The sequence below is a fragment of the Trichosurus vulpecula genome, chromosome 2 (assembly GCF_011100635.1).
Source record: "Trichosurus vulpecula isolate mTriVul1 chromosome 2, mTriVul1.pri, whole genome shotgun sequence".
NCBI lineage: Eukaryota > Metazoa > Chordata > Mammalia > Diprotodontia > Phalangeridae > Trichosurus > Trichosurus vulpecula.
In genome coordinates this window covers 211,033,214-211,050,460 of record NC_050574.1, presented here as the reverse complement: position 1 = coordinate 211,050,460, position 17,247 = coordinate 211,033,214, and the positions used below count along the sequence as shown (strand labels likewise).

Genomic DNA, 17,247 nt, shown 5'->3' with positions numbered 1-17,247 from the left:
CTAATAAGGTCTAGGAGGTTAACTCTATGGTATTTAACATTTGTAGGATAATCCAGTATTCATAGTTTCACTTTTTCTAAAGTAAGAGTACAAAAATATTTTATTTTAAAATATTTTATTGTTGGTTTCATATGTTTACATTACTGTTACTTCCTAATGACTTCTCAGTCTCCTTTGTTATACTTAAGCAAAATAAATCAACACACTCATTCATGACTTCTGATAATGTATGCCTCATTTCCCTCTGCCCTTCTGCCAAGGGGAGGAAAGCATTTTTTTGTTCTTCTGTCGTTTCCGTCGTATCCAATTCTTCCAGCCCCATTTGAGGTTTTCTTGGTGAAGATACTAGAGTGGTTTGTCATTTCCTTCTCCAGCTCATTTTCCAGATGAGGAAACTGAGGCAAACAAGGTTAAGTGACTTGCCCAGGGTCACCCAGCTAGTAAGTGTCTTAAGACTAGATTTTAACTCAGGAAGAGCATTCTTCACCCTTGCCTACTAAAATCACAATTAGTAACAGCATTTATCAGAGTTATTATGTTTTTCAAAGTTATTTTCCTTTGTGTTATTATGATTGCTGTGTAAATTGTTCTCATAATTACGCATACTTCATTCTGTATGTTTATTCAAGTCTCCCCAAGGTTCTCTGGAACCTGTATATTCTTCTTTGTTCCCCTAGAACACAATAATATTCTATTCCAATTATATGCCACAATTTGTCAGCCCATTCGATGGGCACCCACTTCATCTCCAGTTCATTGCTATCGCAAAAAGTGCTGTAATAAACATTTTTGTGCATATGTCACCTTTCCCTCTGTCTTTTACTTTCCTTGTAGTATATGCGTTGTGGTGCTATTGTTGAGCCAAAGAGTATATTTAATTTAGTGATTTTTCTATTAAAATTCCAAGTTGTTTTTTTTTTCAGGATGGTTGGAAGAATAAAACCTGTGGTGCTCGCCTTATGGAGATCTAGTGAGGAAAGTGCTTCATAAATTTTAAAGTGCTATGGAAATCTGAGTGCTTATAATCATCTGTTGTCATTATGTCTTCTAGATGAGACAGAAAAAGAAGCGAAGAAAGTTGACACTGTGAAATGTCCGTCTCCTGTTCTCAATACCCCCTGGATACCATTTCAAAATAGTTGCTACAATTTCATGATTGCCAAAAATAGGTTCCTAGCAGTAACACATGATGAAGCACAACTTAAATGTCAGAAACTAAGTAAGTACAGTGTATTTCAGAAATTATTCTATGATTTCCAACTCTCGTATGCACAAAAAGGATTAGATAAGAGAAGAAGATAGGGGAAACGTACTATCGATATTTCTGCTTCATGGGATACTCACATTTCTCAGAACTTCTCATTCGGTATTTCCTTTTTACCACATCATTTCATCAAAAAAAGTATGAAGATTTCTGTATGGAGAAAATGAAAGCAGTAGCAGCCTCTATCCTTTTTCCCATCCGTTTTAGAAACAAACAGGTGAACCTAAGTTTGTTGTTTAGTCATCTCAGTCACATCTGACTCTTTGTGACCCCATTTGGGGTTTTCTGGGCAGAGATCCTAGAGTAGTTTGGCATTTCTTTCTCTAGATCATTTTACAGAAGAGGAAACTGAGGCAAACTGGGTTAAGTGACTTGCCCAGGGTCACACAGCTAGTAAGTGTCTGAGGTTGGATTTGAACTCAGGTCTTCCTGACTCCCAGCCCAGGGCTCTCACTGTGCCACCTAGTGCCCCATATTTATAATATAAGTTACAAAACAGGGTAGAGAAATCATTTAGGTGTTATCATAGGGTTTAGCAAAGGTCTGGGTAAAGATAGGAGTCTAGAGTGGGGCAGGTGGTCCAAGAGGTAGGTTAAATTAGAGGAAGAATACTCTTGATGAGATAAACATTAGGATAAAATTATGCTCACAGGTTATATTTTAAAATTAAAAAAAAAACTGTGCTCCTCCAGACTGTCACAACTAGCCCCTCTTTAAGTCAGGTGGGAGAAAGAGAAGCATGAATACAATCATATCCAAACCCCTTACTGTATAAGCGCAGAGCTGACCAGGACAGGGGCCTCAGGCTCTGCTCACAATCTAGTCATAGCATGGAAGCTATAAGGAGACAGGGAGGAAGTGTCAGTGCCAGAAAAAATCCAATGAGGGAGCAGGACAGCTTCCAGTAGCAGCATAACTGTAATTGTCCCCCTTGTCTCTGAGGCCAGGGCACCAAAGAGCCAAGTCAGCAGGAGTCTTGTCGCATAAGTGACTGCTTGTCAAGTATTGGTTCTGTAGACTTGAGTCATTTAGAGTAGAGGTGTGCCTGCAACATTCCCCAGTACAGCCCAAACTAGATTAAAATATAATTAGGAAATATTTAACAAAATAAATAAAGACAGAGTAAGGCATGGATTTCATTACATTTTAAAACTAAGTCAAAATGTGGGCCATGGGGATATTTATGTACAGATCAATGGCCACATTTCTATTTGACATTGACGGTGCTGCTGGAAACATGGGTGCAAGGGATCCCTTTAACCAGAAGTAGTTTGGGTGTGCCTTTCCTACCTGCTCCTTTGGTGTAAGTTTCCTGTATTGTCTGGTGGTTGATGCCACTGGTCCTGGCCTCTGACAGGTTGTTGCGTGTGTGTGTGTGCGTGTGCGCACATGCACAGACACAAGTTTTAATCCAGGAAGCATTTTTTAAATACCTACTGTGTGCCAGGCACCATACTAAGTGTTGGGGATACAAAGAAAGGCAAGAGATAGTCACTTCCCCTTAGGAGCTCACAGTCTAAAAGGGAAGACAACATGCAAACAAGCTATATACAGAATAAATAGGAAATAGTCAACAAAGGGTAGGCATTAGAATTAAGAGGAGATAGAGAAAGGTTTCCTGTAGAAGGTGGGATTTTAGCCAGGACTTGAAAGAAGCTAAGAGGTGGAGCTGAGGAGGGGGAGCATTCTAGGCATGGGGGACAACCAGTAAAATCACTTTGGAGTCAGATGGAGTGTCTCACATGAGGAATAGGAAGGAGGCCACTGTCACTGGATTGAAGAGTACATGGTAGGGAGGGAAGGAAAGGGGAAAGGAAGATGTTAAAAGACTGTAAAGGTAGTTGGTGGGGAAGGGGGGTGCTACATTATAAATGGTTTTAAATGTGTGTGCATGTGCGTTAAGGAGAGTGAAATCTCTCCAATCAATCAAGGTTTCATTAGTTTTTTCTCTGGGTAAGAGAGAGAATCCATGGATCAACCTGATTTGGCCAAGATCCCTACAGGCAGAAAAATGAACTTAAGGAATGTGTGGCTCATAAAGACTTTTTCTGAGTGTCTCCCTTATTCCCACTTGGGTATTCTTACCCAGGAAAGAGATCATTTCCTCAGAAAGTGTCCTTTGAAGGAAAGTTGCATAAAGTGATAAGGAAAGGGGAATGGGATACCTGAAGTTTATTAGCTATAATTTGTAGGAAGATAGCATATTTTAAAATCTCCCATGTCTAATACGCTGACAGTTCTCACTGTATGTAAGTGGACTCTTTCACAGACCTTTATGTAACAAAGGCCTACATAAAAATGCTGTTATTAAATATTGTACCATGAGAGTAAACAATTATGAAATGAAAGGTTAAGTTAATGATAAAGTATGCACAGTACTGTACATAGCGGAGGTCTATGTTGCCCCTTCCCCATCCATTGCACCTAGTCCTTGTCACTGGTGGTTGGCTACACAACTTTATTTTGTGAAGCTATTGAGAGATGTTTGGACAGTGGCTCTCTCTTTTTTTTTCCTTGCATATCTGGTGATATCAAACAATGTCATCTTGTTCCAGACTTTGAATTTATAAAAATCTTGACATATTTGGATACATCTTTTCAATACTAGAAAAAAATTCACTCAAATGATGAAATGCTTGTCAGCTATTTCATTGTGAACCCTTTTGATTTGACCTTGGGTTCTCTGCAATCTTTGCAGCTAGCTGCTTAATCAGATCCTCATTTGACAAGTTCTCCATGAGACTCAATGGATCCCTCTACATCATTCTCATCTACTTAGAGCTCCAATTCTTGTGCTAACTTTACAATCTTTTACTTCTTCAGACAAACTGCAAGCACACTTTTTTCCAAGCGCTCTTCATACATGTGTCTGTTATATCTTCCCATGGTCTTAGCAATATTCCAGATTGCATGGTAAATATTTTAAGACTTCCAGAAATCTCTCAATGTGAAGTCCTTATCTACATCCAAAGCTGCAATTTCCTGGGCAAATGTAGTATGTAAATAATATGCCTTGACATTCACAATTACTCCCTGATACTGATTTCTCTCAGAATTCTTTACATAAAGTCAAATTTGCGTAATGTTAATTTACATAAAGCAAGAACTGTCCGTATATAGAACACTGTTCACTATTCAGTTTAATTTATTAAGGTAAGTTTCTCACACCCCACTAAATGGGATTAATTAGTATAAAGTCATTCTGTGAAATGGACTTGTAAAGCATACTATTAATATGAATAGTTTGATTGTCCTCCATAGAGATGGGTTGGTACAGTCTGAAAAGGTATTAGAAAGTGAAGAAAATAAACGTTTTCCTTTCTGTCCTATACAACTATAGGATTCTCTGCTTGATGTAGACCAAATTTAACTTCTTGACCTGCTTCCCATTCTTGTTTAGGAGTGTAGGGAGATGTTTATATTGATGTGTTAGAATAATCTTTCACTGTAATTGGGCTTTGATGAGCTCATTCATCAAAGTAAATCTAAGTATTAAATGTTAACAGTTTTGACACACGGTTAATTGAAGACTTTTGATTTAATAGATCCAAAGGCACATGCTCTGAGTATTCGAGATGAGAGAGAGAATGACTTTGTTCGTGAACAGCTTCTGTACTTCAATTATATGGCTTCATGGGTATTATTGGGTATAACTTATGATGGTAAGTTATGTCTAAAGGCTTTTTTCCCCTTCTTGGTCTTGTTCTACATAATTACTATTTGTCAGTCTACAAAAGTATGGGTGACCAATGGAATATATAGCTCAATATTTAGGATTTAGGGCAAAGAAGTAAGGGGGGGGATGTCTTTGACTTTTGTAAATTGTGAGATCTTTGGCCCCACTCTCACCCTTTATTCACACTCTACCCTTGAAAAAACTGAGTCAAACAATGGAAAATGATTTTTCCTTTAATTAGATAGATCATGGAAGGTCTGGAATTGGGTAGCAGAAAAGAGGTCTGAGAAATAGAGGTTTGAGAATCATATGCAGATGATAAAAGAATATAAGCTTCCTAAAATATATATCATATATAAATACATATGTATTATATACATATATACATACTTATATATACATATATACTATAGAGAGAGAGATGACTAGACAGATATGTATATATAGATGTGTGTGTATGAATGCATGCACACACATATGACAAGGTATATGTTTATTATATATGATAAATATATTGTGTCTGTGCATATATGATCACATACATATATAAATGGATATACACACACAATTTGTTTAAAATTTTGAGCCATTTTTTTCCATAGACATTATGCAAGGCAAGGGTTCCTAACCTTTTCTGTGTTGTAGTGTTGTAGACTCCTTTAGCAAGCTGGCAAAGTCTATGGACCCTTTCTCAAAAATAATGTTTTTAAATGCGTAAAGTAATAGGATTACAAAGGAAACCCATTATATTGAAATAATTATCAAAATATTTTTTTTAATTTCATAAACCTGATGTTAAGATACCCCCCATCCCCCACCCCATATATAAACTGTTATGGAGATTTTTTTAAAGCTATTGGTCTAAAAACCCATTTTAATAATGTATAACACATTCAGAAATTTCTTCTAATACTTAAATCTGTCTTAAGAAAATGCTGGAATAGCAAGCAATTACTTTCCTCTGAATGAATACCCCAAATTCAGTTATAGTTCTGTGAAGTTTGGATTCAGTCAAAGAGCCACACTTGAGGACCTAGAGGGCCTTATGAATCAAGGCCACAGGTTCCCCACCCCTGTTAGAGCCACAATGTGGCCACTGAGAAATGCCTATCATTTGGTGGAACTCATTCTAGATGAGCAAGTGTTCTCTTTGCATAGGAACTATGGAATATGTGCATCTGTTTACTAAGTGGGAAAAAGCAAAGAATTTTGGAGAAGTGAGTTACCCTTGACCTTGACATTGAAGCATATGCCTTATTCTCTGTTGGTTAAGAGAACCATAAAAATAAAGCAGCAGGCCATAAAATGTAAACATATGTACTGCTTCTCCTTAGCATAATTACTATAGACAGATGCTTAGGTTCTTTGCCAAGTGAGATGAGAACCAGTAGGGAAATGGGAATAGCTAGGCCAAAAACTGGTAAGAAAATTGGAACATGGATGAACCTGGCACCATTTGTTATGCCAATTAGAATTTTGATGAGGTTGGCACCTTCTTTGAAAACTACTTGTAAGACTGGACTATAGCACTAAATGCCACATTGAAATTTATGAATCTACCACACACCATATTTGCTTATACATTTTATTCCCCTGTACCATCACTTTTGAGGAGAAGGTACGGTCTTTAAAATCTGTCTAATTTCAGTCTAATTGTGAGCAGTAACCCTGAACCCCTGATGATGTGTAAGATTAGTTGAAGAGGTATGAGCTATGGTTAATCAAACCTTTCTTCATAAAAGCAAATGAAAGAATGTTCAACCCCTATTCATGCCTCTTCACTTTCCCTTATCAAGCCTTCAAATACTTCCAATAGTTGCTGTAACCAATAGCCAAGATGGCTCTTGGTCAGTAACCTAGAACACTTTCTCATCATCACAGTTTAGCAGTCAAAAGTCAATGAAAATAGAAAGGAAATCATGTAAGTAAATGTAGTAATTTCTGAAGAAATATGCAAAATTTCATCTACCTGTGTTTGCTGTGGTCTGCTTCAGTTTACCAAGCTAAAGATTATTGAAATATATCCAAATGCTGATAGTTCAGATCAAGACTACTGATTCCCAGACTTGATTTCATAGTACCCTAAGGTATTGACACACAATTAAATTTTAATTATTTTTTAAAAGTGGCCAATTTAAAGCATGCCATATAGTACCCTTGTGGTGAGGCAAGAGTATTACAAAATCTGTGAGAGAGAATGACCTCATTGCTCTGAAAGTAGCAAAGACTAATAAAGAAGGGGTATGAGAAGGAAGTTGTCAAATTAGACCTATGGGCAGCCCCCAATGTGTGTATAAGGCTTAACATTTTTGTTTCTAAACACATTTCTTCTCTTTAGATGATTCTTTAAAGTGGTGTGACAAGACTGCCTTGTCCTTTGTAAACTGGAAAACAGGAAGACCAACTATAAAAAACAAGCAATTTTATGCTGGCTTGAACACTGATGGCTTCTGGGATATCTACCTTTATAATAGTGTCAAAGAAGCTCTTTATTTTCACCAACGCAGCATTCTTGCTTGTAAAATTGAAATGGGTAAGTAATGAATCTAATTGTGATAATTAAGAGAAAAAATGAAACAGGGCTGAATATTAGTTAGATGACTTTGTTCTCATTATAATTAGAAAGGGAGAATTTAAATTCGCAGGTGACAGTTTTTTAGCATAATGGGAAGTGATCCAAAAAACTGCCTAGAAAAATACTAAGGATGCAGTTCTGTGATTGATTAGGACCTTAGAAATCGAATCCATTTGCAGTATATTGACTAGAAAAATGTGGAGAGCTTTAAAAGTAGTTCAAGTGTGAAGTCTAAAAAATGTAAAAAGCAAGTACCCGCCTACACTTTTTATCTTAGTATTTTGCTCAAGGTTGGATTTTTTAAAAAGCTGGACAGATTTGAATTTAAGGAGAGTCAACAGGGTATACGGTATAGAAAACCAGTCTTAGAGTCAGTGTTCACGCCTGGCCTCTGACAAATGTTAACTATGGGACTCTGGGTAATTAATTCATTTAACTCATCAGTGCCCCTAGACAATTCTCAACACTGTAAGCTGCAGAGTTGTTGCTGATCTGCTCTGGTAAAGGGAGTTTGTCACCAGGACTTTTCTATATCAGTGAAATCATAGGTCCAGTTCCTCTTGCAACCACTACCAAAGGAAAAATAAAAAGGAAATAAGAATAAAATGTAAGCTAAAGAATTATCTTTGCCCTATAAATAGCAATCAGAGGATTACAAAACATCTTCACAATTCTAGGTAGTATTTTCACCCCCATTTTACAGATTTAAAAATCAAGGCACCTAGAAGTTAAAGGACTTGCCCATGATCACACAGCTAGTATACGTGTAAGGTAGAATTCAGGTCCAGGTCTGTATTCAAGTCTGGCAATCCATTTACTGCTTCTTTATAATTGTACTGGATTTGAAGTCAGAAGACCTGGGCTCAAGTCGCAGCTCCAACACTTACTAACCAGGGGTGGGGAGCCTGTGGCCTCGATGCCACATGTGGCCTTCCAGGTCCTCGGGTGCGACCTTTTGACTGCGCCCAAGTTTTATAAAACAAATCCTTTTATTAAGGGGATTTGTTCTGTGAAGTTTGGATTCAGTTAAAGGGCCACACTTGAGGACCTAGAGGGCCACATGTGGCCTTGAGGCTACAGGTTCCCCACCCCTATACAACCTCTCCAATTCTCATCTGTAACATGGGAATACTTGCTCTAATTATCTTACGAGATTGCTGAAAGAAAGGGTCTCGGTAAACTTTAAAGTGTCTATGTGAGCAATTGTTAATGACAACCTAGCAGAACAGCTTACGTATAGTAACTGACGCATCATTTATTGGGATTGTGGGGCATAAATTTAAGTAGGAATTGTTTCAGTTAGCTCTAAGAGCTTAGTGATAATGAAAATAAAACACTGTTTAGGCTTTCCTTTAGAAATACTTTAGAAATTTCCTTTAGAACTACTGAGGCAGCTTTGGCACTGGCCCTGGAGTCTCAGGAGGACCTGAGTTCAAATCTGTCCTCAGACACGTGATGCTTACCAGCTGTGTGACCCTGGCCAAGTCGCTTAATCCCAATTGCCTTGCCGAAAGAAAGAACTAATGAATATTATATTAGACCAGCAACAGCTCTTAATGGAAATATGGAGTCAGTTTTCACAATCTGCTAAAAGATATTAGGAGCCTCCTTCCCTCAGTTAATATCCTACTAGAGTGCTGGAGCAGTGATGGTGGAGGGGATGAAGTCTCCTTCTATGGACCATCTCACTAGGTCTCTCTACTGTATATTCACCAGTCTTAGACATCAGTTGTACATCAGTGTGACACTTCAGAGGGATGGTTCAGATCTGGACATTTTAAGAGGAAATCCTCTTAATATCTTAATATTATAATATTAATTATTATTAATATTATAATAATATTAATAGATATCCTCTTAAGGCCCCATCCATCCTAGACTTCTTTTTTCTGAAAGAAGAAATGGTCAGCATCAGGGACCAGGGACTACATTTCATTTTGTCTTTGCATCACATTGCTTATAAGTGAATCCATGATTGCTGAATTTGATTTAACTTGACTTGGGGCCCATCTAGAAGCCCCTTTATGGAAATCCTGACTCTGCCACCTACTGGCCATTTAACTTTAGACAAATCACTTAACCCCTCAGGGTCTCAGTTGCTTCATCTGTAGAAGGGAGCCAGACTAAATGGTCTATAAAATTTCTTCCATCTCTGATGTTCTGGGACTATGAGACCTGAGGCGAATGCTGTCATCTAAAATGTCATTACTCAGGCCTATCATGTGTCTTCGCATTTGGAAAAAACACATAGATATCCAGGGGTGTGCTGGTAAATGTTTACAGCTGGCTGGGGGCGGGGAGAGGGATGAGGGATGTATGCACAACACACTTGAGTTTAATCTTCATTATTAACATTTTCTCAATCACTTTCTTAAGTCTAGCCAATCAACAAATCAATAAATTAAGTCCTGCTTTGTAGCACTCTCTAGTGCTAGACAGGTGCTGTCTAGTGCTTAGCACAGGGCCTCGCGCACAGTAGGCACTTAATAAATACTAGTTGTCTGAAGTATAGTTTAAATTGTTTAAATTCAAGCACTAATACCTTATTTAAACATAGTTGACTACAAGGAAGAATACAATCGTACCCTGCCGCAATTAATTCCATATGAAGATTCTATATATAATGTTGTTCAAAAAAAATTCACATGGTATGAAGCCTTGAAAGAATGTTCCCCAAATGGGGGCTCTTTAACAAGTGTGCACGACAAAAACAGCCAGCTCTTTTTGGAGGATCTTGCAAAACGCGATGGATTTCCATTATGGACTGGACTGTCAAGTCACGATGTAAGTAGCATATTACAGAATTATGTGTATAAAGCTTCCCACACATATTCAATCAGCATTATCTTCATTTAGTAGATGGAAGCATTCAGCTCATAAATTATTTATGGATCACAAATAGACCCTGCCCGTAAATAATTTATTCCAAAAATTACTCTAAATTTGATGTCTTTGAGATAGAATTTCCAAACCTGGCATGATAATTCAGTGTAGTATGTTAAATTGAGTCTAGATATCAGCACTATTGAGCATTTTCTTTTTAAAACCATTTCTTTCCCTGCTACCCACTCCAGTCCAAAGCACCCAAGTGTCCTAGGAATTATTATAGCTCCGGACCACAGCATGCCATCTGTCTCACCAGAAATCCATGGTATCTATACTGAGTTTTTGATAACAGGTAAGAACTATGGGGTTAGACATAATAAGGAACATACCACAAGGCCCCCCTCACAAGCCCTCTTGGCTCAGATACTTTCTTCCTGTGTACCTAGTCCTCCTTCTTTGACACCATTAAATAAACTCATTTCTACCTTTCCTATCTAAATTGTAGCTGATACCAACATACAAAGGCAATGAATCATGTGAAAAAATGTGGCCTCTGATTCTGACACAAGCCAAATGTAGAATAACAATAAATGTTAGCAGTAGACTTTGAGATTATAGTTTTAGAGTTATAACGGATGCTGGGAGACAATTGCTTATGACATTTAAAGAAATTTTTACCAATATACTTAAAATGGGAGCAGAGGATCATATACCTAAAAGGGACTTTAACATCCATTTAGGCCAACCCCTTCATTTTATAGATGAAGACATGGGGCACAGAGAGATGAGGTCACTTGTCCAACAGCACTTTCTACCCATGGGACTTTGGACAAATGACTCAGGCTCTCTGGGTCTCAATTCCTTATCTGTAAAATGAAGGAGTTAGACAAAGTTATCTCTAAGGTCCCTTTTAGCTCTAAATAGCTTATCTACTATTTTAAAGATGTGTTTTAAGTAGAAAAAAGTTCTTTAAGATTACCACAGGCAAATGGCTCCCAGCATTTGTCACAATTTATAGAACTTCTAAAAAAAATCAGTCATCTAAAGACAGAATAAAACCTCAAGTTGAATATCCCAATTTCAACTTTATAAGAAAGTGTTCTAAGTTTTGTATGAAATCCTGAAATTAAAAGTCCTAGATCAATAAACCAAATAAATATTCCCTTAGAGTATTAAGAAATATAAAACTAATGTATCATTCTGTTTTTTTAAGTGCATGTAGTGGGTTTTTTTTTTTTACCTAAACTTGGATCTAGATTCAGAACTTCATTATTACTCATTAAAACAGGGAAGTGACTCAGCTTTTGAGTGGTCTGATGGAAGCACATTTGACTACGTTCCATGGAAGGAACAAAATTCTACAGGAAATTGTGTTGTCTTGGATCCTAAAGGAGTTTGGAGGCATGAAAAATGCAACTCTGTTATGGATGGTGCTATTTGTCGTAAGCCTAAAAAACGTAAGTCTTGCTTTGGAATGTTATGTTTGTTGCATGCATGTATTACATAGCACTATCTTGGCTGTGCCTTCTCTGGACAGCATAGGCCTGCATCAGACAGGTTGGACCACTCAACAACAAGAGCCACCACCCACTAAAGTGAGATGTAACTTCTACTATCTCCCTGTCCCTCCCTCCCTTCTGAATGTGCAAGTCAGGGCAGTTCTCTCTTGTATTTCTTGTGAGGGAACTCAACTACGTTTATGTCAGCAATAGCAAAAGTCTCAGAGGCTCATAAGCTTTAGGGCTGGAAGGGGGACTTGGAGATTATCTCATTCTATAGGTAAAGAAGCTGAGGCACAGAGAGGTTATGTCAAATGAATGCCCAAGGTCACAATTTTATACAATTTGATTATACCTCTGGACCATATTATGCCATCTGTCTCAACAGAAATCCATAGTATCTACTGAGATTTTGATAACAAGAACTGTGGGGTCAGATATCATAAGGAACATACCACATGGCCCCCTCACACAGGTTTAAATTATTATTTATCCATGAAAATGTTTAGATAATTATAGGTACTGTAGTTGAAATAAAAAATGTATGTAAAATTCTCACCTTTGGACACAGGAACAAGTAAGACAGTAATTGTAGAGGGCTCCTTCTAAAACAAGGCTTTTTAACCTGGAGCCCAAGGACTTGGAGGAGAAGAAAAAAGTACATCTTTATTTTGATATAATTGATTTCCTTTATTATGCTCCTCTAGGGAGGGGTCCATGACACACACAAAAAGTTAAAGAAACTTTGTCCTAGAAGCTTTCTCCTGGAATTTTATGATAGTTCTGATAGGATAAATAGTATCCAGATGTTAATAAGTGTACATCCTTAACCCAAGACCAAAACTATTACATTTAAGTCACATAGTCCATAAATATTTATCAAGCATCTACTATGTGCAAAGCACTATGCTAAGCACTGGGGTGCAAATACAAACGACAATAAAGAATAGTCCCTGCCCTCAAGAGAGAACAAGATGCATTTTGGGGTCAGGGGATTTGAGTTCACATCCCAGCTCTGCTACTTACCGTGTCTATGACGTTGGTTCCTTCATCTTTAAAATGAGGAATTTGGACTCAATAATACTTAAGATAACTTTCTCACTCTAAATCCTTTGATCCGATATGAAAAACGTACAGTGGGAAGTTCTTTAAAACAGCTTTTCAGATTGCCATTTGCCAATTATTGTTAGCTGCCAGCATATAAGCAAATGGCTGTGTTTACTTTACTGCTATTTAATATAGCCCAGAATGATTCACTGCCTCTCATTTCTAGGTTTAAAGTAAAGATCCCAACCTGTAAATGTTCAGAGAGATAATGATTGATGTTTAAATAGTGCTTGGGGCAGCTAGGTGGTGCAGTGATTAGAGCGCTGGTCCAGGAGCCAAGAACACCCATCTTCCTAAGTTCAAATCTGGCCTCAGACACTAGTTGTATGACCCTAGGCAAGTCACTTAACCCTATTTGCCTCAATTTCCTCATGTGTAAAATGAGCTGGAAAAGGAAATGGCAAACCACTCCAGTGTCTTTGTCAAGAAAACCCCAAATGGGGTCACAGTCAGACATAACTGAAACAACTGAACTACAACAAAATACAGTTCTTACTATGTGCCAGTCATTGTATTAAGTGCTTTACAATTATCTGATCTACACAACAACCCTGGGAGATAGGCGCTATTATTATTATCCCTGTTTTACTGATGGGGAAACCAAAACAAAGAGAGGTTAAATGACTTGCCCAGGGTTACACAGCTATTAAGTGTCTGAAGCTGAATTTGAACTCAGTTCTTCTTAATTCCAGACCCAACACTCTAGCAGAGTTTTCTATTTAAATATAACCTTTTGTCCTAAAAAATAAAACAAAAAACATCTAAACTTCCCTTTCCATAGCACAGAAATTACTTTTGTTACTTATAGTTGAAAGTGAGAGGTGAGTAAATGTTTCCAAGATGTCATGCTCATCAGGGAGCAAATAGTGGTGCCATTCAGAGTGACTTGGAAATTAAGATGGAATGGCATTATGTGTGGAAATAGTTTGGGATCTAGCCAATTTCACATAACCAAAAGAATAGCCATGTAGAGATGTCCTTTAGGAAACCAGAGATATAAAAAGCTCAGGACTAGAGATGAAAAGAATCCTCAAAATAAAGCCGATGGTGAAAGGCACAAGAGTAACTAAGCGCTTTAATGAAATTAAGCTCACAGAGGGGGAAAAAATACAGAGGAATAAGAACTGAGCATGAGAGAAGCTTTCAAGTTACAAGCTGATGATTGTTGTTTGTCCTTTTTTCTCAAAGACCATGACATCAGGAAGGTGATGTCATGACTTGCAAGTGAATTGGACTTAAGTGAGGCAGGGCTATGCAAAGTCACCAGCCTCACTCTATCCTCCTGAGCCAAGGTAGGTCCAGTGACAAGAAAAAGATCAGGATGACTGGAGATGACCCAGGATGCAGTGGGAGATCTTGCCTTTTAAAACTAAGGTCTTTCCCAGGTCTCAGTTCGCCTGAGGCAACCTCCATTCGGTGATTAAAGAACTAGTGGAGGAGATGGGAGTTAATAAGGAAGGCAACTTGTAGAATGTCACGAAATCCGAGGAAGGGGAGAGAATATCAGTAATTATCTAAGTTATTCCCTACCTTTGCTTATTTTTTCCAACATGAAAATCACTTCAGAGTGATTACAAAACACCTACAACTGGGAGACAAGGCCAAGAGAGAAAGCGTTGGACTCCATTTCAGCCCATGCCTAACTAAGGGTACTGTCTACAGCATTCCCAACAAGTAATCATCCGGCCTTCATTCAAAGACCACTTGGGTGGGGGCACTTCCTAACTCCCAAAGCAAAGCATTTCATTTGAGGACAGCTTGCAAGTCCCTACCTATGATACTTTAGACAAATTATTTAGGAGCCAAGATGGCAGCTGGAAAGCAGGGACTAGCATGACCTCCCTGCCGAGTCCCTCCAAAAACCTATAAAAAATGGCTCGGAACCAATTCTAGAACTGCAGAACCCACAAAACAGCAGAGGGAAGCAGGGCTCCGGCCCAGGACAGCCTGGATGGTCTCTGGGTGAGGTCTAGCCCACACAGAGCTGGGAGCTGGGAACGGAGTGGAGCAGAGCCCAGCCTGAAGGAGAACTTCCCTGATATTCTAGAGCCACAGGGAAAAATAGAAATTGAAAGAATCCATTGATCGCCTCCTCAAATAGATCCCAAAAAGAAATCTCCTAGGAATATTGTCGCCAAATTCCAGAGCTCCCAGATCAAGAAGAAAATACTGCAAGCAGCCAGAAAGAAACAATTTGAGTATTGTGGAAACACAATCAGAATAACCCAAGATCTGGCAGCTTCTACATTAAGAGATCGAAGGGCTTGGAGTACGATATTCCGGAGGTCAATGAAGCTAGGATTAAAACCTAGAATCACCTACCCAGCAAAACTGAGTATCATGCTCCAAGGCAAAATATGGATTTTTAATAAAATAGAGAACTTTCAAGCTTTCTCAGTGAAGAGACCAGAACTGAATAGAAAATTTGACTTTCAAACACAAGAATCAAGAGAAGCATGAAAAGGTAATCAAGAAAAAGAACAAGAAAAAGAAATTGCAAGGGACTTACTAAAGTTGAACTGTTTTGTTCACATTCCTACATGGAAAGATAACATCTAGACAAATTATTTAGAAGGCCTCTGAGTTCTCTTCAAGCTCTAAATCTTTGATCCTAATCTCTCTGAGACTCAGTTTCCTTACTTGTAAAGTGAGGATGATTATGCTAGTTGTACATTTTCCCTCACAGGGTCGTTGTAAGGAAAATGCTTGGCAAGCTTTACAATTTTACATAATTGTTGAGTTTGCTTTCTTTTTTTTGGAGGGGGAGGGAGGCATCATGGTAAGGGAGGTATAATGGTAAGCACACCTGCTCTGGGTTCAGAGGACCTAGGTTCCAATCCTGCCTCTGTCTCTTACTACCTTTATGACCTTGTACAAATCATTTAACTTTCCTGGGCCTCAGTTTCCCCATCTCTTAAATGAGGAAGCTGGACTAGATGTCCTCTGAGGTCTCTTCTGGCTCTTAATCTATGATCCTGTGTGGTTGTCTTCTAATTTCAATAGTTTAAAAATCATATCCCAGAAAGACATTCAAAAAGATGAACGCTGAGAAGGGAGGGGCCCTTGCCCTTCACAAGATATGTTGCCACCTGATGTCAGGGCTGCCCTGTGCTAAAAACTAGGGAGCTTAATTTTATTTAGAAGATACAGTTTCTCCTATATGCCTATAAATAATCATGTTATCAATCTTTTTTTGCAGCTAAACAGCAGCCTCTCCAAAAGTCTTCATCACAGTGTCCATCACCCAAAGGGACCCCATGGATTCCATTTGGAGATTCCTGTTATACATTTGACAAGGCATTGCACAGTTTTTCTGAGGCAGAACAGCTATGTCCAGAACTTGGTATGGTACACTTCTTAACACTTAACTTAGACTAGCTCAGGGTGAGGATAAGAGAATCAAAGGAAAGAAATTCAAAATGATTCATACCATCCTAGGTATCAATACAGTTTCAATGAAAATAGCAATGTTGGGAAAAAAAATTATTTTTTAGTGCTGGCAGTAACAAGTTATGTGGGTCATTTAGTTGGGTCTCCTTGGATACACAATTCATGGAGATCATTTACTCAGATTGGGAAAATGCTGTCTACATTGCCCATCTAGCATCGTGTCCATCTGGTCAGTATCCTTGCATTAACAATTTAACCACACAAATGGAAATTTCATCTATTATCCTGCTCATGTCTGTGAGGAGTCTTCCAATTTCTGTTTATTGAAAAGATGTTCTAATGCATGGTGGGTGTTGAGTAACAGAATTGTCTCTATGATATGCTATTCCACATATAAAACTTAAGATAAATTAAGAAAACCCCTACCACCAAAGGATGTAAAGAATTCAGAATCTCTTTGGAGCTCTTATCCGTGTAACAACAGCCTTGTCATTATAAGCAGCTAGGTGGGGTAGTGGTTAGTGTTCTGGGCTCAGAGTCAGAAAGGCCTAAGTCCATACCTCCCTCAGACGTTTACTAGCCGTGCGACCCTGTGCAAGTCATTTACACTTTTCCTCAGTTTCCTCCTCTGTAAAATGAAGATAATAGTACCACATAATCCACCAGAGTTATGATAAATTGAGATATTCATAGAGCACTTTGCAATCCTTAGAGCACTATATACTCACTTTCATCATTGTTGTTATGAAGTACAATTTGAGACAACATGGTAGTGTTTAATTATTTAGCATGAAATGTATTTAATACTTACATACTGTGCCTTCCTTCTCTGTTTATTATCTTACCAGAAGTTGTCCTGACAGCACACTAACTCTTAGGTGTCTATATCACCTGCACAGTCACCTGCTCC

At 38.2% G+C, this 17,247-nt stretch overlaps 1 protein-coding gene across 2 annotated transcripts in view; it reads left to right on the top strand.

The window, feature by feature from the left end:
* LOC118835778 (CD302 antigen) overlaps nt 1-17,247 on the top strand; it is a 204,233-nt gene that overhangs the window by 103,977 nt on the left and 83,009 nt on the right. For both annotated transcript variants that reach the window (XM_036743034.1, XM_036743028.1), the window contains exons 27-32: nt 1,052-1,219; nt 4,810-4,926; nt 7,279-7,473; nt 10,073-10,299; nt 11,630-11,798; nt 16,147-16,290. In XM_036743034.1, coding sequence (XP_036598929.1) covers nt 1,052-1,219; nt 4,810-4,926; nt 7,279-7,473; nt 10,073-10,299; nt 11,630-11,798; nt 16,147-16,290 — 1,020 coding nt within the window. The remainder of the gene's footprint in view (nt 1-1,051; nt 1,220-4,809; nt 4,927-7,278; nt 7,474-10,072; nt 10,300-11,629; nt 11,799-16,146; nt 16,291-17,247) is intronic.